The sequence below is a fragment of the Nicotiana attenuata genome, chromosome 8 (genome assembly GCF_001879085.1).
Source record: "Nicotiana attenuata strain UT chromosome 8, NIATTr2, whole genome shotgun sequence".
In the NCBI taxonomy this organism is placed as follows: domain Eukaryota; kingdom Viridiplantae; phylum Streptophyta; class Magnoliopsida; order Solanales; family Solanaceae; genus Nicotiana; species Nicotiana attenuata.
In genome coordinates, this window is record NC_031996.1 from 23,271,771 (window position 1) to 23,288,752 (window position 16,982).

At 36.3% G+C, this 16,982-nt stretch overlaps 1 protein-coding gene and 1 pseudogene across 1 annotated transcript; one reads left to right on the plus strand and one right to left on the minus strand.

The window, feature by feature from the left end:
* Nucleotides 3,110-6,365, plus strand: LOC109231559 (annotated as a pseudogene).
* LOC109231815 (protein disulfide isomerase-like 1-4) lies at nt 6,702-11,374 on the minus strand. Its single transcript, XM_019397448.1, has 12 exons — nt 10,834-11,374; nt 9,954-10,083; nt 9,115-9,280; nt 8,773-8,891; nt 8,583-8,663; nt 8,104-8,190; nt 7,925-7,999; nt 7,770-7,838; nt 7,604-7,684; nt 7,378-7,512; nt 7,157-7,213; nt 6,702-7,068 (listed from the first exon to the last, which is right to left on the minus strand). The coding sequence occupies exons 1-12, from the start codon at nt 11,349-11,351 to the stop codon at nt 6,901-6,903; spliced, it is 1,686 nt and encodes a 561-aa protein (XP_019252993.1). The 5' UTR covers nt 11,352-11,374; the 3' UTR covers nt 6,702-6,900.

Below are 16,982 nucleotides of genomic sequence, written 5' to 3' on the forward strand. Positions count from 1 at the left end.
AAAATAATCCCTTGACACAGGTTAGTAGTTCCTTTGTACTTTCATGCACAACTTTTAACGACTAAGCAAGTGCCACGTCATTAAAATGTCAGTTTCTCTTTTTTCCCTTTTTGGAACCCAAGCGTTGTACCCGTTATTAAACAAGCCGTCTACCCAGAAAATCAATACCCGTTCCTAACCGGTACCTCACCCTCTTAAATAAACCCAAACGTTGTCAGTCTCATAACTATTCTCATCAAAAGCCAAAATTTCCCTTTTTTCTCTCAACAACCAAACACTTCCTTTCCATAAACTCTTACTACTCTTCACCATGTCTGAGAATTTAGAAGCCTCAAATGTCCCCAATGTCGTTTCCACCGTGTCTGCATCTCACGAAGCACCGGTGATAGAGTCTAAGTCCCCTATGACACCCAGTCCAAACCCAAAACAAGATTCTGAACAACCCACTGCTTCTTCTCCAACCCAATCAAGTTTTGGTTCTCCTCGGAGTCACTAAACTTCGAACCCAAAGAGGTTTATGACTGCGACTTCTCCTTCTGCATCGTCGGAAAAAATGGCTAAGAGAGAAATGGTAGAGGGAGAAGAAGATCAGAAAGTCTCCAGTCTGCAAGATGAAAATAGCTCTAAGGCACAACAGAGTGTGGTTCACAGTGGTGAAGAATCAGCATCGATCACCCCAAACCTTGACTTGAATGTTGCCGATCCTACAGGTAATCTTCCTCCTATGTCTTCAGAATCTACTTTGGGGTTGAATGAACAAGAGGCCATTGAAAATATGTTGTTAATAACTGCTGAGGGGAGTTTTGCTGTTGGTTATGAAGGTGTGTCTGAAACCATTGGGTCTTAGGGGGAAGGTTATACTCTACAGGTATAGGGTAGGGAACTGGTACCTGTTGAAAATCTAGCACTTGAAAGTACTACTAGGGAATCACATGATGGACCTGATCCCTCAGCCCAAGAGGAGCCCTCTGCTCCTACTTGGGATGAAACTCCCATGTTCTTCAAAAGTACCCAGGTCAGTATTAATCCTGCTCACTCTCCTTATTTCTATGTTGAGCCATTGATGATTGTTGTTCTTGAGATGAGATCTCTTTCTGAGGAAGAGAATGAGGATAGTGAAGAAGACTATGACAATGTGGCCCTTACAAGCTGTATTAGTGCTAGGAGTAGAAAGGCATCCCAAGGAGCCCATCTGAGGAAAAATAAAGAAAAAAGAAGAAGAGGAGGTTGGTGAAGGGTGGAAAGGTAGTGAATAAGGAGGTAGTGCCTCCAGCACTTGTTGTTGATATTGATGATGAGGTGAATGAGGAACCTGTTCCTTAATTCGTAAGTCCTCTATGAAACCTACAATTCCAAAATCTAGGAAAGGTCATCTGTGAGAGTAATGGATGTTAGCAATGTTGAGGTTGAAAAGTATGGTGAGAAAGTGGCTGAGGAGTCTGGTGCGAAGATGTCTGAAAAATTTGGAGAAAAGGTGTCAGATAAGGTGTTTGAGAAATCTGTAAAGAAAGGGAAAAGTGTGAGAAAATCTGTGAAACGCAAGGCTGGTGCCAATGAGGAACCAGGTTCCTCCAAGAAGGCCAAGGTGGGTGTGACCAAGGATGAAGGAAGGGAAAATTTGAGAAATCGGAAGGTGCTGTGGGGCAGAACATTTTGCCCCTGATATTCTTGACATGACACGGATGCACCAACTGGTTGATATCTATGAATTTCAACAGTGGACACATTTGTTCACAAATGAGAGTCCTAAGGTGTATGAGGCAGAGGTGTGCAATTTCTATGCCGACTTTTTCACAGTAGAGGATGACAACATCTGCATGAAGGTGAATGGTGTTGACTTTGTGATGGATGAGGCTGTATTGGGAACCATTTTGGGAGTGCCTCTGGCAGAATATCCTCCATGAGGGGACTTGTTCTCCAAACTTCAGAAATGACATCTTGAAGGATAATGCAGTGCAGCATGGGGGACGGGTACACAAAATGGCCCTCCTTCCGATGTACCATTGATGTTTGATATGGTGAAAAAAGTTTTGCTCCCAAATGCAGAAAGACGTTCCATTACATCACGAGCAGACTTGTTTCTCAGGGAAGCACTAAATGGTTACACCACTATAAACCTGCCTGGTCTCATGATAGAGCATATAAAGAAAGTGGCAGATTTTAAGAATGGTAATCATGGGTTGCCTTATGGGTTCCTACTCACTAAAGTATTTGACTTCTTCAAAGCCCCTTTGGTAAAGGCTAATGTGGGTACTCGCAAGCAAACCTTCTCCAAGACAACCTTAGAAAAGTGTAAGTGCATTGATAAAAATGGAGGGTTGGCTGCAGTCCAACTATCTTTCAACTGATTGAAGCTCAGAATATTGCCAATGAAGAGATAAGGTAGCTGAAGGCCCGAAACGCTATTCTCGAGGGTCAGCTTAGTCGGGTTCAAGAGGCACCTGGTTCCAACAGTATACAAGGCACAGAGGTTGCTTAACGAGCAGACAACAGCAAATGCTAGAATGGATATCCTTCTTAGAACCCTTCCCTCTTTATATGTGCCTCCCCCTTCCAGTGCTCGTTAAAATCGTTCCCTTCCCAGTTTAAGTTGTTTGTTCTCTACTTTGGTCCTTTTATTTTGATGTGTTTAGTGTCTGGTACTTTTTTTGTTGTTTTATTTTATGGATGTCTATGTAACAAATGGTACTGCTAATTCTGCTCCCTGTTTATTTCCAAATTAATTAATATCGCATCCTTTTGCTATGTATGCCTTGCTCTTATGATCTCTTCTTAGTCATGTTTGTGTGCACACATGTGGCATGAGTCAAGCATGCTAGACTTCTTTTTTGCTTATTATTACTTGTTACTGATCTTTTTATGATACCAAAAGGGGGAAAAGTAATTGAGGGCATATACAGGAAATGAGAGCGAACAGGTTCAGGGGGAATACAGAAAATATTTATGGTACGCTGGTTCTCAAGGGGAATTTCAATTACAAGTTTGTCATCATCAAAAAGGGGGAAATTGATAGGTTATGTGTCCTGTTATGTTTTGGCGATCTAACAAACTTAATTTTAAGAACCAGATATGGAACCTGCTCCACATCCTCAAAGTACTCAAGATCAACATGTCTCAAGTCTGGGACATGTTCACTCAGAGTCAAAGAAACAACTGTGGAAACAGATGGACATCAGTTCCCTTGCTGACTGTACCAGTCAACCCCCACAACTGTAAAGTCGCTGCAACTGTTTATCTGCACACACGCAACAACGCAAACAGTGTAGCAGTCACTTTATGGGGAATGCCCTTGTACCAGACATACTTGCATCATTCAAGTGATGTCACTTGTGTAATATTAACATGAAGCAAAAGGAAAATAACGCACTTGCATATTCCAAAATTCATTAAGCTCTCAAAGGTGTTGCCAACTTGCAAGTGACATTCAGGGCTTCAAGAACAGAGAACATCATAACGAAGGATCAGTTTCCTACATTGAGTTATTATATGTCCTGAGTTATGTTGTACCTTTATTAAAGTGATTTACTTGTAATTCCTACTTAGCTTAGCTAGAAGCATTGTGTAGGAAACCTTTGTAAAACTATAAACCTTCGTGTTTGTGTCTTGACTAGAGTTAGTCGAGTTGTGAGCTTTGTAATAGAGTTATTACAAAAAAGCTTGTAATAGAGTTATTACAAGTGAGCAAGGGATTAAAATGTTAATTCTTAGGTTACAATAGGTTATAATATGAACCCGCTCGGTTAGTGAAGTTGAAATCCTGCAAGTGCAGGCCGTGGTTTTTAATTCCGTGAACTGGGAGATTTCCACGTAAAACTCTGCTGTTAACTCGGGTAAAAAGCAGTAGCTAGCAAGTTCCCTTGCTTTACAGCAACAATTACTTTCTTTTCAGACTTGGTCGACTCGTGAAGCATCAAAAGAAAACCATGCTTAGTTAATATTCCAAACAAATCGACAAAGCACAGGGTCAAAGTTATTATGACAAAGATGATACTTGAAACTGTAAATGCATTTTCATCATTATTCCTTTTTGAACAGGCAGAAAGACAGGTTAATCTAAGCTTGTAGTATAATCTTAGCATCTTAGTGACTTAGCATGTTGTACTGTAGGCAATTAGCAAATAAGTGGACTCCCAATCTTTGCAAGTGTGTCACTTCATCAATGTCTTATCTAATTTAATTGACAAGTCTGCAATGGTCAATTTTAGAATAACACATAGTATAACAGTATACGGACACTAGAAGCTACCCGATATTTAAGTTTTATTTTTAAAAACAACATAGCACGAGATACCTCTAATCATAAGCATTCATAAATAAACAATGGCTGCAAAAGGTATGTCATGAGAAAAGAGCAAGAACCACAAACACAATCATCAACTTAGTTTTAGCTTTTAAACAACCAAAATAACAGATAACAAAGGTAAATGAAGGAATAGAAGTGCTTTAATTATTAAAGGGTATATCACTTGTAGATTCTATAATCCGTGCATCTATATTGCAGGACTTCAAAAGATATATAGGACAAGTGAAAACCTCTTCATTCTGTTCTCATCTCCTGTCTCCATGATATATGCGCAGGTAGCTGTTGGTGATGTCATACACATTGAAGCAAATAGTGGAGCAGTTAAAAGAGTGGATATGAGTGATGCTTTTGCTACAAAATTTGATCCCGAGGCAGAAGAGTATGTACCACTTCCTAAAGGAGAGGAATATTACCTGTTTTTATATCAAATAATGTAGCTTTGGTTGCGAAAAACCATATCATTACTTAAATGACCTATTAGGAGGGAAATGTGTTACGAGGGACATGAAAACATCCGTATATAATTACATTTCTTTCATCTAATGTTTCTTTTTGTGCCAGGAAGTTACATTGCATGATCTTGATGCTGCAAATGCACGACCTCAAGGAGGACAAGATGTATAGTCTTTAATGGGTCAAATGACGAAACCTTAGGAAAACTGAAATTACTGACAAGTTGCGCCAAGATATCAACAAGGTGCTTTGCTATGTTCCAATTAGTGCTTTCGATAGCCATATGTTCTTCCGCATGCTTGATTATGGTCTATAATTCCTGGAGTTACATCCAGTAGGATAAACATAGATATGTTCATACAGGTTTTTTTGCAGGTGGTTAATCATTATATTGACGAAAGTGTAGCAGAACTTGTTCCCGGAGTCAATTGATGAGGTTCATTTCTAGTGTATATATTTCATGTCTATTTAGGCATTATATACTTTTACAGCCCTGGTTAACGACACAAATTTCGTGTGCAGGCACATATGCTTGATATGGAATGCTTTTCGTACTTGAATCGTGCTGTGGAGAGTTCACTATTTCCGATTGTGATTTTTGCCACAGATAGAGGTATCTGTAATGTCAGGTAAGAGGTTCTGTTCCATGCCATGCTTAAAAATTAATTATCATGTTCTCCATTTTATTAATTTCTTTGATTGTCTGATGTTCCAACAGCTGTAAACTGAAGCTTCTTTCTGGCCCCTTGCATCTGATATCTAACTATTGCATATTGTAATATAGTGCTTGTAGAATATTCCGTGCTTGTTATTTTCTGCATTACATCTATTTTGTATCCGTAGAAATATATGGAAAATACTATAGAAAGCCACTATTTTCCTTATGTGGTTTTATGCATCCAATTATTCACATAGGCCATTTTGGTTATAGCTTTTTAGCTGCTAGAGATATGAGAGTATCAAAATCAGCACATCACGGCTAAACTTGTTGTATCTTATTCGGCTGTTAATACATGCTCTGGGTGGTTACGTTGGAAAAGTTCAACTAATCCCTGACTTTTAAATTTCCATTTATTTGGCTTGGTGTAAATTGTGTTTTCTCTTTAGAGAATTTAGCTTTATGCGCCCTTTAAATGACTCTAATGTCTGGGATGAGCCAGTTATAACTTAAAACAAGAGGTTTTTCTTTCCATAGGGACAGGTATGACTAGTCCACATGGCATTCCAGTTGACTTATTACATCGATCGGTTGGTGATTATAAGAAATGAAACTTATGGTCCAGCTGAAATTATACAGGTTTTGCTATTATGATGAATTTTTGTTGCTTGCCTTATTAAGTCTTGGCAGTTTCTTTTATGATCAAGCAAGTCTTGACAGTTTTTTGATGGAAGTTTCTCTCGATACTTGGCCAGATCTTAGCTATCAATCTTGACCAATCAAATTTGTTTTGGGTGTATGAATATGAAGTTGGGGAAAGTGTTACTTACCTGTTCTGTTTGACAGGCGGATCTGGAAGAAATTAATTCCCTTTACCTGGATGCAAAGTCACCTGCTAGACTTCTTCTGGAGCAGTAGGATAGATACATATTGCGTAGCTCTCTGCCTTGAGGTGATCGTATACAAGTTGCTATTGGCAAATGGATTTTCTTTCCTATTGGTTGATTGTTACTTTCTGTAAATGGTGCATTTAGTCTTCATGGGAGATCGCAAGATATCAAAGTATCAGTGAAAATATGGGATGCTTCTAGTTGCAATCTATGTTTCACCTTTATCCTTAGTCCTCAGTGTGGACATTGAACATTTGGTAAGTAGGTGAACTGGTGAAGTACACTCTTGAATCTGAGCAAGACAGAAGAGGCGAGTCCTGTTTCTTGCCTTTGGGAGGAAGCTGATTGAATATGATACAGGCTTGTTAGAAAGTAAATGTTGAACTGCTGAACTGTCTTTACAGTGGCATTTGATGGCTTTGTTCCATTTTGATGTTTATTGTGTACAGTTTCATTTTAACTAGTATCCAAACTTCAGTAGTTTTCTTAAAATTAATTCTATCCTAAACATAGTTACTACATAAATAGTCCCAGAGAAAAGGCAATCTAACTATGGATAGAAAAACTATTGTCAGTGTGTACAAGTTAAACTCTTCTCATAATTCATCTTTGACGTTGCTAGGCTCCCTCCCGGCACTTGCTTTGGATGCAGAACTCTCGGATTTGTTAGAAGAAGCTGGTCTCTGAAGCTTGAAAGGGATAGTCGCATGTTTCTCGGTAAACTTGTACAATGCCACTAGAGTAAGTTCAGTATCAACTGGTATCTGTACGATCACAAAAACAAACAATATAACATTTGGCATCTTGCTAAGTTTACAGCGCACCAAAATAAACAAAATAAACGTCACTTACAGGATCAATGCTCTTATAACCCGCTGGGAAGAAGAGGAGAGTTGGGAATCCTTTAACCTGCAAAGTAGTAGAAATGACCAAAATTTTCTCTTTTCATCTAAATCAAGAAATACTCTGTCAATCTTAAATTAAATAAGCTAATTTGAAACTATTGCAACCAAATGAATGATGAAAAGCACCTTAGTCCTTCAAATCCAAACCACATATTAATTGTAAAATACCTTAGCACGAGGGTGCTCGTTTCTTGTTCCATCCATTTTGGCTATAACAAGAGACTCAATGCCATGGAAGTGGTATGCAAGTTTATTGAAAGTTGGTTCTAGAGCTTGGCACGGCCTACACCATGGTGCATAGATCTGACAAAAAGATGTTTAAAGGCATTCTAAAACTTTGATCCCAGAGTTGATTACAAAAACCAACCAAAGAAAATTCATTTCTTGAACATACCTCAAGAAGCACGTCTTTTGACTCGTTTAGAACGATTTCATCAAAATTGTTCCCGACTACAACTTTCACATCCGCATCATTCTGTGATATTACAGATGAAACAGACTTGAATCAGAACTATATATATGATGAGTTGTAGGACTGCAGGAACGAAATCGCAGCTTACAGTCTCAGGAATTGGATCTGATTTATAGAAAGGTTTAAGCTTGTCTTCTAGAAAATCATCTCCAAATGCCTGAGGAATAAAAGACAATAAATAAGTTAGTCCACAACTTCTCAACCAAAATTATATGCACCTAACAACCATTCATGGCCATCTACCTTAATCTTCTCGAGTGTTATCTCCCCAACAAATATAAATTTCTGGTGATTTTCATCTTCTATGTATCCAATAACCTACAGGAATTAAATCAACAATCAAGATAGAATTGCACATTCAGTAACCAAGGTTCCTAAAAATATTCTTATAGTGCCCAATTATAATGTCGAATAAGTGTTACCTGTGGAGCATCTCCAGTAGCCCCAAAATAATCTGATACTGGTCTTCCAACTTCATCGTCGTCCATTTTGACAAATACGAAGTTTAGCTTCATTTGTCCATGGCAAAAATTACACACTGTTAGTTAATTGATAGTACCAAATAGTAAAGGAATCACAGATTTGGGTGTTTTGGTGTAAAATGTATGATAGATAGGACCGAAGACTTAGAAATCATGATCTTTAGCGTTCATCAACCTTCTTAAACCGAAGGCTTTAAACACCATACTCCAAGTCATGATCTCAAGCATTGATCAGCCTACTCCAATATCAGTTGTTATAAACTAAATAGAAGGGTCCAACCTAACGGCATTACATATTAGATGATAGCGTCCATTTAGTCTATAAACCCCTTTTTGGAACCCATTCTAACAGCATTTCCACTCTATGTATAGAAGCAATATATGACAATGCTGTTTGAGACTGAATAAAGCTTCATTACCTTTCCCTTGAAAAGTTTTGCAGCATCTTGAAATGTTGGGAACAACTTATCCGTATCATTTGCTGTCGCAAAAAGCAAAACCTACGTAGAACATAGCGGACAATCAATACATTAACCATATTCCTAGATGAGGAAGATACACTTCAAAACAAAAGTCATAATAGTTGTTAAATAAATGATCTAATCTTACCTGCTTCTTAATTGGACTAGCAAATATTGAAGGGGCGCTTTCCTTAGTAAAAGTTGTCACTAAAGGGAGCTTGTTGGCAGAAACAAACTTAGCTATTGCAGATTTTCTGAATTGACCATCTGAAGGGCAAAATGAAAAAAATAATAATAAGGATATCTCCTTACATCCTTTCTTTTTTCACTTCTTGATAGAAAGAAAGCAGCTATGAAAGGAACCATAAATTAATCCCAACTAAAATAATACAGCATGGTTGTCAAATTCCTAAAGGCTCTCTTCTTACCATCCCTCAAAGACAAGCTTCAATTCCAGTATTTAAAAACAGAGATGAGAGGAGTAGCTAACCATAATGCACGACATTCTCTGGTTCCTTTTTAAGCATGACTAGAGCAGGGCGTTTAGCATTGGATTCTATGTTGAATAGCTTAGCCACGTTAAGATTTGTCGTCTGGTAAAAGTTAACATCATATTCAAGTTTTGAAGCAGCTGCTAGTTGATCAGTCTCTGGGCCCTGTAAAATGTTTAGACAATGAACTTATGACAGATCATGTTATAATAGGGCTAATGACAAAACTGTAAGTTGCAGACTGACCATTGGCGGCAATACACAATAAAAGAGGTGTACTTGGATGTAATACTAAGAGAAATAAAACAGCCTCTCTACTCCCTCGGGGTAGGAGTAAGGTCTGCGTACACACTACCCTCCCCAGACCCCCTAGTGGAATTTTACTGGGTCGTTGTTGTTGTTGTTGTTGTTGTTGTTGTCGTCGTACTTTCACTAGAAGGGAAGAATAATGAGCATTATACTGTAGCAGTATACAACTAGTACAACAAGAAAAAGAGAAGAATCAACTTTCAAGGTTTCAAGTTAGAATCTGCAACTGGTTATAATAGTAAATACCAGCAAAAAAAGGAAAAAGAGCAAAACATCCCATTTGAACTGAAGCTCATTGTATACTACAATATGGTAAAGTTATTCCGTCAAGTTCCATCTAACTATCAAAAATCAAATGTCATGAATCCGACATGAAAATATGAGCATTAGAATTCAAGTTTTCTTTAGCCATAGAAAAATATCAAAACTGCAATGCATGCTTATCACCAGGAGAAAGTTTGCAAGGCTCAGTAAAACTATACAATAAGAACAGGAAATCAATAATCAAGATAGAGTAAGAAAAACATACCACCAAGGAGTCGAGGTATGCTAGAACAGCTTTGTCCTCATAGGTTAATACACGCTCTGCGTCCTCTGTTGTCATTATATTGTAAATGCCAGGTCCTATTTTCTTCTTTATCCAAGTCACAATTGCATTTCTACAGGTAAAATTCCTCATCAGCTTCACTTCAGTACACAAGACTGATTGATAAGCCAGAAGCCGCAAAGAAAGAAAGGATGAGGGGAATTTATCTGCTTCAGACACTACAAGTTACAACGATTATGAACCAATTAAAAGAGTGTGACAGAGTCAATTGAATTATGGTCATCTCTAACTTTTCGCTTGAAGTAGGATAAGTTATGAGAAGTTGCAAGAATGAAGAAAAATTCCCACCTTTACCGTTTATATCTCCACTTTGAGATGATCATTTGATCAGCTAAGCCTGATCCTTAATCAGTTATCGAATCATCTATATCCATTCTGTTCAATATCGACCCATTTCCACACGCCGTGATGATAACTGAAAGTCTCACAATTGATTGCCCAAGCCAGAAATACACTAATGATGCCAATTATATAATCAGCTAAACATACATTACTTTTAATTGTCTTCTCTCTTCCATTTATGCAAAAACCGAAATTGCCAGAATAAAGTCTTGAAGTCCCATTTTGAGTTTTCTTACCTAATTAACAGTTGTATGTATAGAACAGAATTGCCTAACACCTGTTTTCATGGATTGTCACATGTTGTCCGATGCATTATATGCTCGGATATTACTTTCAAAATACTATAAGAATATATGAATATGTATGTACGTTCCTATTATGTAGGTATATGTTGAATATATTTAGACAAGTACATACAGAATTCTCTCAGAGTAAAGAGACAGTGATGAAGAAGGCATACTTGGTTTTTCGGCCATTATAAGGTTCAGGATCACCGTCAACGAAGAAAAAAATCGTAGGAAAACCTCGGACATCGTAGTTATCAGCCACCTCATATTCCTTAATGGCATTAACCTTTGCCAACGCCACATTCTCCATCTTCAGCTCCGTTGCAGCATCCGCATACTCTGGAGCCAGGGCCTTACAATGGCCATTCCAGGGAGCGTAAAACACCACCATCACATACTTATTGTCATCCACAAATTCACTAAAATTCCTGTCAGTCAATACAACAACATCCTTGTCATCAATCTTAAGATCCTCGTCCTCCTCCGCGTGATCAAATGGCGCTGAAGGGAACTCAGTTTCGTCATGATTCTCGAAGTCTGGCTCGGTTGATTCCTCGTAGTCTTCGAGGAAGCTGAGGAATTCGTCATCGTCATCGGAGGATGTTGGAGTTTTGGCTAGTGATGGGGTGATGAAGAGAGGAAAGAGGAGAAGGGATGAGATAGAGAGGAAGATGACCAGTCGACTCGCCATTCTTTTTGTTACACCTTTTAGCAAGCTTGCGACTGAGTTTCGTAACTATGATCCTATGAAAAAGACTCAAGATTACACGTGTTTACACTATAAGTATTTAAAAACGCACCAATTAGGCAATTACATTGAGAATACATATTGAAGTAATAATTTATGATGAAAAATATTTATTTTAATAATATATTATATATGAGTTTAATTTTTATACATTGTCTATCTAGTCACTTCATTTGTAAATATGGCAAGTAACCAACTTCTAAACTTTTATTTACACTATCAGTAATGTAGGCATCTAAAATTTTATTGGTTATATCCATAAAATTATTTGGACTATATTATTTTAAATTGGGATTTTTTTCATTCCTATACACTATTGAAAACTTTATTACCTTAAATGTTCATGTTTAGTAAATTACCCTACCTACACAAGTTTTGTTTACAAAATATATACATTCCACCTTAAAAGGCTCTCAATCCATTATTAGTGCCTTCAATTAAGGGATTTAGTTATACCCTCGTCCTTTTTTTTTTCTCCTCTTTTCTTTCCATATTTTTATTCCGCCTTAAATACGGTAATCTTCCTATACGAAAATCAATAATCACCAGTTTTAAGCGTTCAGATTATGTGTTCATTCTACTAATTAACGTTAACCTTTTCTACAAAAAAAATCAGAAGTAGGTTAACTTCTTTTTTTTTTTCACAAGAATTTACAATATCTCTGGAACAGGGTATAAAATATGAAAATAGATGTCATTTCGTGCCAAATAAATAGGTTAACCTGTTTTGCCAAATATCTCTGTCCTTTGCAAGAGCAGAAGTGGCTGTCCTACTAAGTTTGGAACCACAAAAAAGTAATTAATTTTAATTAAAAGAAGAAAGAAGGAATATATTAGACTCATCTGAATTCGATAAAAGCTTAAACTTCAGCAATATTTGGCAGTATGCATTATGAGCAAACATCAGTGTAATTATTATCTCTTACTCATGTTGATTCTGGCGATAGGAAAAATATTACGTCAAAGTATAAAGGTTGAGTAGTTCATTGAATTCGAATAATTGTAAATTGTGTATTTGCATAAATGAATAATATCTAACATTTTGTCACGCCACATAATAAAAACAATATTCATGTAAATGTAGATTGGAATGAATGGAGCAACTACTTCCACGAGGAGCAGCTAAGCAAAAGGAAATAATAGACTATTCCTGATGATAGATAAGTAGTTGGAGCTTTCATATTGTGACCGACTGTTCAGTTTTCTTTTCAATGGCAACACTAGCAACACTAATAGGGATAAAATATCGAATTATATTATAATACCAATCATCATATATGCAGCGCCTCAATTTCACACTTAAAATTAGTCTGTTCACATCTTCATATTTTTTCTATAAATAAACAAGTCAAAAATCAATACCAATACACCCTTTTAAAAGTTTACAAAAGAAGTTTTAATTTTATAAGAAAATAGATGAAAATGGCTTCAGATTCAACCACTTCTCTGTTCTTGACACTATTCTTTATTACACAAATATAATTTTTATACAAATTTTATACAATATATCTTTTGTATATTTTATATCTAATTTATACATGGTAAAAACAAATTTTATACAACTAATTATATATTATACAACTTATCTACAATTTTCATACATTATTTCTACCTAGTTATATACAACTACAATATAATACCACTTAAATACAATTTTTATACAATATGTCTTTTGTATATTTCGTATCTAATTTATACATAGTAAAAATAAATTTCATACAATATTTAAATCAAATATATATATATAAACAACAAAATACAATTTTTTTACAACTTTACTACAATTTCGTAAGTATAATGTATGTCATGTCTTCTTCTTCGTCTTCTTCGAGTTTCAACCTGAAATTCAGCCAAAATGAAGTTTAATCTTCACCAAAACACCCTCAAAATTGAGATATAAACTTCAAACAGTATTCCCAATTGTTTGCAACAACACCCAATCCAAACAAATAATGATTTTTCAAAATCCAAATTCGAATTCAAAGCTTCAAAGCTTTTTAATGGCCGTCAGTGGTGGAACTGATGCTCTCTTTTCCTTTGCTTTACATTACTGAAATTAGGGATTGAGAGATAGAGTGAGACGTAGAGAGAATTTTTAATTTTTTGCAACAACACCCAATTCAAACAAATAATATTTTTTTTGGGTGAATTCTCTAAGAAAACACCCAAATCAAATGTAGGAATATCGGCTCCTTTGCCTTTTTTAGGGCTGTTCTTCGAAGCTATTTTCTTCTTCATTGAAAATCAAGCTAAGCACAGACGTTAATGGAGGTGATTTTTTGAAGAAGAGAGTAAAAATTTAAAATGCAGATTAGATCCAGTGGGAACTTTTCTATTCTCGAATTTGAAATCTGGACCAACCCAAGAACATGGAAGAGGTTGAAAGATGACTTGTTCTTTTCTAGGCGATGGACCGGAATATCGCGGTGGCTGCAGCTGGATGGCCTAAAGTCCAGGAGAAGTAACTAAGAGGAATAAGAACAGGAAGAAATGTACATAAATGGTAATTGGGTATATAATATGTAATTATAGTAAAACTTGAGTTGGGGGGAAGGGGGGATAATATAGTTTCATATAGTGTATAGGAAAATATTCCAATCAGATTTGATACTTAGTAATCTAACTGCAACAGACAGCTCAGAGTATGGACTTCCTTCACGTAGTGGACGGCTAGCTTCCTCTAACTTTCGTAAAAACGTTTTACATCATCATTAGGAGTTTGTTCAATATTTTCATCGGGCTCACCCCCGGAGTGCATCCCAAAAGCGTCCGCAACCATATCCTGAATTCTAGAGCCATGCTTTGTATTCTCCACCGACCTACTACTTTCACCAACAACCATGTTATGAAATATTCCACGGCTACCATCGATATCTCCATGATTAGTCCACTCAAAGTAATTCTCTATATACCCTTTCCTATAAAGATGAAGCTTAACTTCCTCCGGTTTTTTAAACTTCACACAATCGCACATGGCACAAGAGCACCTAATTACTTCTTCAATTTGGTATGGTGAAAGTGACTTGCATGTCAAATAAAGTTATCAACCCCTTCTACAAAATCCTCCCGCGATCCCCGTCGATTAGGATAATTCCTATTGTAAATCCAAGTATGATGTTCCATCTATACAAATAAAACAAGAACAAATTAATTTATTCTACAATTGTAAATTAATTAAATCTTTTTTAGTTAAATAAGATAATTAATTTTTCCTTATTACACCAAATTTAAATTATAGTAAACCTAATTAATTATAAACTGTAAGTTCAATTCATATCCTAAGAGTTTAAACATAAACTAAAAGTTCAATTTATATCCTAAAAGTTCAATTCATATCCAAAAAGTTCAATTCCTATCCTAAAAGTTCAACCCGTACCCTAAAAGTTCAATTTACAAGAACAAATTTTAAAAACTCGACATATATATATATATACACACATACACACACACACACACACACATATATATATATATATAGTGTATTCATTAATCGATAATATAGCATTATTTGTATATAGCATGTTATAGTATATGTTAGTGTATTCATTATTTGTATTACAAAATAAAGTATTAACGGATTACATTTATATTATTTAGATAGTAAATATTAATGTGATTCAAAAGTTTGACCATGTTTGGCCTATTAACTCGTTTACTAGATGCTAATAACTTCTTTCGTTTCTTTAATTTGTGATCCATATATATATATATATATATATATATATATATATACATGTCAAAGATGTTTAGTATTAATTCTTCTATATTTCATTCATTCATCACTAATAATGAATGACACAGATTAATCTATATAGGTCGAGACAGTTTGTTTTTAATATTCATCGATATAGGTCGAACTGTTTTATTTTTAATATTCATCGATGCATCTAAGTTATAAGTCGATAAATCAATTTACAAAAAGATCTATATGATGATTATCAATTATATATACTAATTAGATTATTGTTTCTTCACAATTCTATCCCCAAAATAACTCGACCATGTGGTCCTAGCGCTTCGTGTTCTTATATATATGCGGCTATACCTATATATATATATATATATATATATATATATATATATATATATATATATATATATATATATATATATATACACGCACACACACTTCGTTGTTGTTGCGACCTAAAATCAACCATCGTGATGGCGCCTATCGTGGAACTAGGTCAGCCACAACTCAACATTTCAACACAGTGAAATGCTTTTAAAAATAAAGGCGCAAGCAATTAATATTTGAGATAAAAAGCCTTTTCAAATAGAAACAACCCAAAATGTGATACAGTCTATCCCAAAACCTGGGTGTCACAGAGTACATGAGCGTCTAAACCGGAATACAGTCCACTACAGCATCTAGGAAATGAAAACTGAAGTAGAGATAAAGATAAAGGAGAATCAAGGCCCGCGAATGCCATGCAGCTACCTCGATAGTCTCCGAACTCTGATGCCTCAATCACCAGCCGCCACTGTGACCAGAAGCGCTTGGATATGCACACGAGCTGCAGGGAGTAACGTGAGTACATCTAACTCAGTAAGTAACAAGTCAAACCTTTGGACTGAAAGGTAGTGACGATCTTAACTAGTACAGTTAACAATAGAAAATAACAGTGCAGAAACATAGGCATGCTTTCAAATTAAATAGATAGTTCAAAGCAATGAAATCAATCAGATCTGAACAATGTGAAGAATATACTCTTCTATCTCTACATGTTAATGCACATGTTGTATGTGATGCACCACACGGTCAGCCTCACGTGCTCATACTCTTAATGCTTAAGCACTCGATACTGTATATGGCCCATACGGCCCAGGGAAGATCCATCCCGGAATATATGCATCATTGACCATAGGTCACCCAGTACCGAGGAAGGGCAATCCAGCACTATGGAAAAGATCCATCTCCAGGTATCAAGTACTTCAAACAAGATCCATGTCCAGGGAAGATCCACAAACACCGGAGGGGCTCCTACAGCCCAAGCGCTATCATAACATCAGTATAGCCGATGCGTCGTGCATCCCGATCCCATAACTGTCACTAATAATCAGGCCCTCGGCCTCACTCAGTCATCAATCTCTCCAGTCTCACTCACGGGCTCAAAATATCAAGGAAACTAGCACAAAACAACAATATGATAAACCAATAAATAACAACTGCGATTGAGATATGATATGAAATGCATGTATATGAATTAGTACGAAATATCAATAATATCAGTAAAGTCATAGCAAGAAACGACAACTATGGGTCCCAACTGTACCGCCATAAGCCTAAACATGATATCTAGTATGACAGACAACTCAATTAGTCTATCACATGATGAAAACACGGATATCAACAAGATAGTATCACTATAGAGTGCCATAGGACCAACCAGATCACAATTCTCACGGTGCACGCCTATCACTTGGCAAGTGCGTCACCTTAATACCAATCATATTATACATAATTCAGGGTTTCGAACCCTCAGAACCAAGTTTGAAAGTGTTGCTTACCTCAATCCGGGCAAAAATTTATTCCGAAATGCTTTGCCTCTCAAATCGGTCTCCAAACGTCAC

What these genes read in the sequence shown, in the direction of transcription:
- LOC109231815 (XM_019397448.1), bottom strand. Translation starts at nt 11,351, where the DNA reads ATGGCGAGTCGACTGGTCATCTTCCTCTCTATCTCATCCCTTCTCCTC. An exon ending in TATAATGGCCGAAAAACCAA is followed by an intron (nt 10,084 to 10,833) that starts GTATGCCTTCTT and finishes TTTTACCTGTAG; the next exon opens with AAATGCAATTGTGACTTGGA. An exon ending in CAAAAGACGTGCTTCTTGAG is followed by an intron (nt 7,513 to 7,603) that starts GTATGTTCAAGA and finishes TCTTTTTGTCAG; the next exon opens with ATCTATGCACCATGGTGTAG.